This window comes from Pteropus alecto, unplaced genomic scaffold (genome assembly GCF_000325575.1).
Source record: "Pteropus alecto unplaced genomic scaffold, ASM32557v1 scaffold587, whole genome shotgun sequence".
NCBI lineage: Eukaryota > Metazoa > Chordata > Mammalia > Chiroptera > Pteropodidae > Pteropus > Pteropus alecto.
In genome coordinates this window covers 428,962-435,404 of record NW_006439816.1, presented here as the reverse complement: position 1 = coordinate 435,404, position 6,443 = coordinate 428,962, and the positions used below count along the sequence as shown (strand labels likewise).

General features: G+C 40.3%; 1 protein-coding gene across 1 annotated transcript in view; it reads left to right on the top strand.

Moving 5' to 3' along the window:
• Positions 1 to 5,775: 5,775 nt before the first annotated feature.
• The window catches only part of NEXMIF (neurite extension and migration factor), an 8,155-nt gene continuing 7,487 nt past the window's right edge, over positions 5,776 to 6,443 (top strand). The window contains exon 1 of the mRNA XM_006917039.3: positions 5,776 to 5,904. Coding sequence (XP_006917101.1) covers positions 5,826 to 5,904 — 79 coding nt within the window. The 5' untranslated portion in view covers positions 5,776 to 5,825. The remainder of the gene's footprint in view (positions 5,905 to 6,443) is intronic.

Sequence of the window (6,443 nt, the reverse complement as noted above, 5' to 3'; positions counted from 1 at the left end):
ATATGTAACTCGATGCCATGGGGAGATTTCCAAGGATGTGCATGCATTACCTACTCACTGTGTGATATTTGGCAAGTAGTTTCCCCTTTCTTGGACTTGGTTACCCAGTTGTAAAATGGGGAATTTGGCAGTAGACTGTCTTCTAAGATCCTTCTAGTCCTGTGGTTCAGTGATTATGTTTCTGAAAATAATTTAATAATCCTTTTAAAGTACAATTAACGGGATAGATTAGTAGTAAGAAAAGAGATTAGAAACCATAGAAAGTCCAAAGATAATTCAGCCTACAGTTATTGCACTCAACCATTAAATGTAACTCAGTGCTGCCTGGCAACAAAGGCACTCTGTGATTAGGACACAGTCCTTGTATGAATTCGTCCTTACCAGGTGCCAGGCTACAGTGGCATGGTCTTTCCTAGGACTCGCCATCTTCGACACATCAGTGAGTGTTCCAGGTTGTTCTCTCCATTCTTAATGTTCCATTATCCTGCCCACGTAATGGTCTGGGGACAAGAAAAGAGGGACTCTTTTTGGAAAGAAGTACCCCATTCTTTACCTGACAAATAGTGGTTGGGTGTCTCACCTATTTGTTCCTCGGACATGTGCCAGTGAAGTTGCGCTACCTCTGATCTAAAAGTTTAGAAATTAAGACTAACAGAGAGGCTGTCTGTTCCAGACTCGAGCCCATGAGTGCCTCTGCTTATTTCTTTCTACTCCTAATTCGGGTCTTATCGAATAGTAGGCTTTCTGGCATTTGTCTAGTGCTTTAACATAGACATTGCATTTTTGACGTATTTTTGCATTTATTTACGGTCGTATGTACTTGCTCTTTTTGAAAATCTCTATAGGGTGGTGTCACAAAGGGTGCTGCAGATAGGAACAGTGTGGAAGAAGAAGGGTTACCCACAGGCTGAGCCACCGAGCTAGACAAAAATGCAGCCATGATAGCTCCTGCCCAGGAGTGTGATAGATAGCTCAAAACTAGAAAAGCCCTTAGATATAATCTAGTTCAACTCCCTTCTTATAGAGCAAATAAAACTTTGGACCAGAGAGAGGAAAGAGCTTGCCCGAGAACACACAGCTCGTTGATGGTTGTACTCTGTCCCTTATGTGATCTCACCTGTTCTATGAGAATTTTTATACATATCTTTTGAATTTTGGAATCTTTATCATGAGAGATGAAGTGGATTCATACTGTACTTTTGTGATAGATAGAATCCTTTAGTTTAACTCTAATCATCTCTTTTTGATGTTTCTCTCACCCTTAATATTTTCAAAGTTATATGGCTCCTCACTTAAGCATGTTTTCTGTACAATGGACTCAGTGTACCTTGAGAACATGTACTTAAAAGCACCATATGTCCACATTTCTAACCTGGTATCTTGAAATCCTGGTAGGTATTAGAAAATGGAATTAGCCGAGCAGTGTCATGGATAAGAATGTGCTCTCTTACTATTTCTGATTCTGTCATACATCGCACTGACTGGAGTTGAACTGGCAAGAACCAGACTAGACAGAGCTTGGCTAGGCTAGCCTGGAAACCTTTTGTGGACCTGTTTGCTACAACAGTCCATCTGCTTACTCCATGTCAGCCTCTAACCAGACCTGTAGCATCCCCATCTATAACAGCTTGCTGGTAAGTTGCCTCCTTTCCAATATGACAGCTAAGATCCTTGTCAGCTTCATTATACATGTTGGACCTGACAATTGAGCTTGTTACTCACCTTGCTTTAATCTCATGAAAATTCTGGCACCCGTATTTCTGAGGCTATTCTGGCCTGGAGTCCAACCACCCCCAATGCTCCTTTTACAGTCATCTGTTAACTGCATGACTTCTCTCTTCTGTCTATATGCTGACTCCTGCTGCCTCACCTGCCACATCTAAATCATTTTCCAAGTGTATACAACACATCTCTGCACTTTTACTCAAATCGAACATCTCTTTTCCATTCCTATTTTCTCCTCCCCAAATCTTATCTTGACCTCCCGCACTTGAACATTGTCTCTTAAGCCATTTCCCTACCCCTGATTCTTCTACTCTCAGCGGTCATAATGTTCTAATCGTAGCATTCTTCTGCTCGAAATTCTTCAGTGTCTTTCTGAATCAAGGTCTGCGTGACCTCCACAGTGTAGCTCTTATTTTTCTCAGCCGTATCTTCTTGTGTATACTTGATATTTTAGCCATATGCTTACCGTTCCCTGAATTCTCCCCCATGTCTTCCTACCATTCAACATCATCATCTAATTAACTTTTACAGAATACATACCATGTTCTATGCACTGTGTGAACTAGGCCTTGTGGAGGTGGGGAGGTGGATAGTATTATGAGGGTATCAGATATAAAGAAGTAATGGTTACATAAGGTGATAAACAGAGGAGATCAAAGTCCTTTGGGAACACAGAGAAGGAAAAATGAAGGGCATAGGAGAGGGAAGCGAAAGGGAGGCCGGGAAGAGGGAACAAGAAGGAACAGAGGTAAGAGAAAAGGTTGGGGGAGGCATTCCAGGCAGAGAGAAGATCAAGTTCGAGACGCCTGAAAGTAAAAAATGATTTAGCATAAGAAGAGAACAGAAAGTTAGAATATTTGAGAGTGTAGGAGGAGGTGGACAGAATGAATAGAACTTGAGAAGTTGAGGATTGATTGAGAAAGGTGTTATATGCGAGGCAGAACAGAGATGTTTAAGGCAAGTCGTCAGGCCAGTGATTGTGTAGCAGCTGTTCGGAGGACAGACTGGAGCAGGGAGAGACTCACGGCATCTCCTGAAAGACCATCCTTCAAGGTCCATCTCAAATTTTGCTCCTGTTCATGAAGCCTTCCCTGAGTTTTCTCTCCTCCAGAAATGGGATGATTTCTCTCCATTTGGAGCTCCCACAGATAGTTTCTGCCTCTCTTTCACTGTATTTTACATTTATTCGAATTTGTCTGTGGCTTGTTTTCCCCAATAGACTCTGAGCACCTTGAGAACATGGATCTCGTTCCATTCACCTGTCTTTTTCCACTGCAGTGCCTGGTACACAATCACAACCACAAGTGGTATCAAGTCAATTGTTGAATTGATTTAAACTGATAACCCAGAGATCAGTACTACGCAAACCCCAAAGGCTATGTTGTCCCAGGTCCAAAGGCAGAAATACAATTTACTTTCATGCCTTGCCTTTTTTTCCAATTGGAAAAGGCCAAGGGCGGCCCCCGGCACAAATTTTGGTGTGGGCCATCTAGACTCTAAAACCCGAGGCTTGAAAGTGTTTTGGAAAGAGCATAGCAGCTTACGGGGACAAGATCTATGAGTCCTTCTCAGGCCCAACCAAGGAGAACAACAGGTAGGATGTGTCGCTTTTCTGGTTTAACTGAGAATTTCCTGGCTTCAAAATACCTGTCTCCATGCTAATGTTCTTTCACTTCCATTAGACTGCATGATTTACTCTGATCAGCAAAGCAATTTGTTGTACATTATTCAAAAAGCGCTAATCATCTTTAGCTCAAGATAGATTTTAAAAACTCCACAAAATTTGTCCTAAAATGCAATCGGTGGCACAAAGCTAAAGCAAGCTCAGAGCTGTTTGTATTGTAGCAATAAAAAATTATAATCCGTGTCCCAAATCATTTTTATAAGCAGCCAAGGCATAAATAAATAAAAATGTGGGAAAATATATACCTTTCGGTTGTCTCATTTGGAGCTGAAAATTGAAAAGTCATAGGATAGGACTAAAGGATTGTCTGCTTATAGTTTAGCCTTCTAATTCTGTAGAACAGAGACCCAAATAATCGATCATCACTAAGTTAATATCTATGATACTCAGTTTTCCCTTTTGGAAAAGAAAAAAAGGAACCTAGTAAAGCCAAGCCTACTGGGTGATTTTAAGTACAAAATCCGTGACTGTATACAGCCTACCATCTAGTGGGCATGTTCATTCCCTTTCTCCCCTTCCCAAATCAAGCTCTCATGCCCGCTCCAGCTCTTCTCTTGCCAAAGGTATTTGTTCTAGTCTCTACCCTGTAAGATTCCCTTTACTTCAGAGCCATAAATCCTGGGTGCTTGATCAGATTTTCCTATTAGAGGAAATTTATATGCTTAGGGAAATAACGTAAAGTAACAATGGCACTAACATATCCCCTGACATAGTGTTCTTGTCCTGTCTGACAAGATTGGATAATTCTTGATGCTTAAGTGTATTGCTCATATATATATTTTATGATATGTTAATTTTTATTTTTTGTTTCTCTGTGACTTGGTCTTCCCGGTGATTAAAATGGACTTCCTTGTAGCTAGCTTTAGTCATAAGCGACAAGAAGACCCTAAACTATTAACATCTACAAATAATTTATCCCTTATCAAGTCCTTGCCAAGATGGAATTAGTGGAGGAGTTAAAGAGGGGTAAAATGATATCCAAAGTTCTGTCGAGTTCCTTAAAAAGAAAGATGCACAGGGCAATCCATGATGGTAGTATGATCCCACCTGACCCATAGGGTCCTCTCTGAAGCAGAGGCTCAGCCATCTGATCTGCTCACTCAGTTCCACCACAAATGATCTCTCCAAGGGAAGGGAACTTTGACATTGCTGGCAGTCCTTTCTGCCTTTTAGAAATCGCCAGCGCTTCTTTCTGTGTAAATACAACAAGCATCTCTTTTTTTCCCTGGCACCTGTGGTTTATTGGCTACTCTCAAGTCAGGTCTTCTATAAAATGAGAAGAAAATTTGGCAATTCTGATATATAAATGCTAGAGGAAACCCAGGATCATTTAACGTTTTTTAAACTGGATGATTGCCTAATATAGACTTCTTATTTTACAGATAAGGAAATAAGCCTAGATAGGTAAAATATCATATAGGTTGAATGTAAAACTGTATCTTCTTACTGCTTCTTGTTTCCTCAGTGCTCGGACCTACCTTTTATAGTATATACATGTATTTGGATAAGTGAGTATGCTATTGAGATTCTTGTAATAGCTGCTTAGCCATCAGTAGTCTATGCTTTTGGCTGAGGAGAAGGTCTAGGAAAGAGGGGTTGGAATGAATAGGGATTTATAGATGTTGTAGTGGCACATGGTAGACATGTACCTCTAAGGTGGCCTTGTCACCTATCATTTTGCATAAACCTAGCACCCAGGTAGGTAATCAGGAGATGAGAGGCTATAGGTATGTGTTCCATGCCCTAAAAATGCCAGATGATGCTGGGACTATTTCATACATTCCAGATATTCTTTCTAGCCATATTTTAAAATCCTGCTGGGGGCTTGGAGTAATACTTGTCAATACCAGAGTTAAGGTCATGAATGTCGAGAAACCAAGGGATGAATTCTCTACTTCTTTCAACCTTAGCAGTAAAATTTTAAGGCACACAGAGAAAATATGTAAGTGTGATGTATATATGAGTGTGTGTGTATGAATCGGCTTGTTTTTGAAGAGCTTCAGATCATCTGAAGTAGAAATGAGGCGAAGAGAAATAACATTAATCTGCAGAAGCACACACCCCTTAACCCCAGGTAACACCGGACGCCACTTTGCATCCTTCCTAATCGGATGGCCATGATTTAGTTAAATGTGTTACTGTCTGGAGGGGATAGAAGCATCTAGGATGTATGAATGAAGTGTCAGTTTCCAAATGAACTTATATGGTAGGTACAAACTGTGAAACAAAACCAATAACAATAATGAAACCAGTCTGGAAACAGGTAAATTCCAGTGAGCCTTTTTAAGACCTCTCTAGCTGATATAGCCTTAAAACAGAGAAAAAAACAACAACTTTAATGACCGATATTATATATTTGAAATGTGCAGGTTGGACAGCATTTGGACTTGGAATGAAACAATAAGAGGTTACATTCATGGATAACCAACAAGATAAGGCTGTTGTTGCCTCAGCCAACGGAGAAAACACTCTGCTTAATGGGGTCAAAGAAAATGGTAAGTGAATTTAATTACAGTAAATAAAAATAGTCCTTTGTTATTATAGAATTTTAGTATCTACCGAGTTCGAACACGTAAAGTCTAGGACGCCTCTAAGATTGATGTTAATCCTAAACTTTATTCCAACAAATCTCTCTAACTGGGCTAGCGGGGTCTCAAATGTATGTAGCCCAACCCTTTTGCACTCTCAAATCATCTCTGTCAGGTGAACGTTGAAGTAGGAGCTTCCAGCACAGAGGTGCGAAGGATCGGGCTGAGCCTCATAGCTCAGAACTATGAATATGTCATCCGAGCCTTTTCTTACCCTGAAAGCCTTCACTTTCCAATTGATCAAGCAGTCCAATTCCTTCCTCATTTCTGAGAAAAATCCGTGTCTGAAGAGAAAACCGAAGCTAAAGAAATAATATTTTTCACTCGCATGAATGTTCTCTATAAAACCAGGGTTGTTCTTTAACTTTGTAATTTCTAATTCTAACGCTAGAGAACCTGAGGCTTAGCTTATATAATAAAATCAAGTACCAGAAAGTGATCAAGGG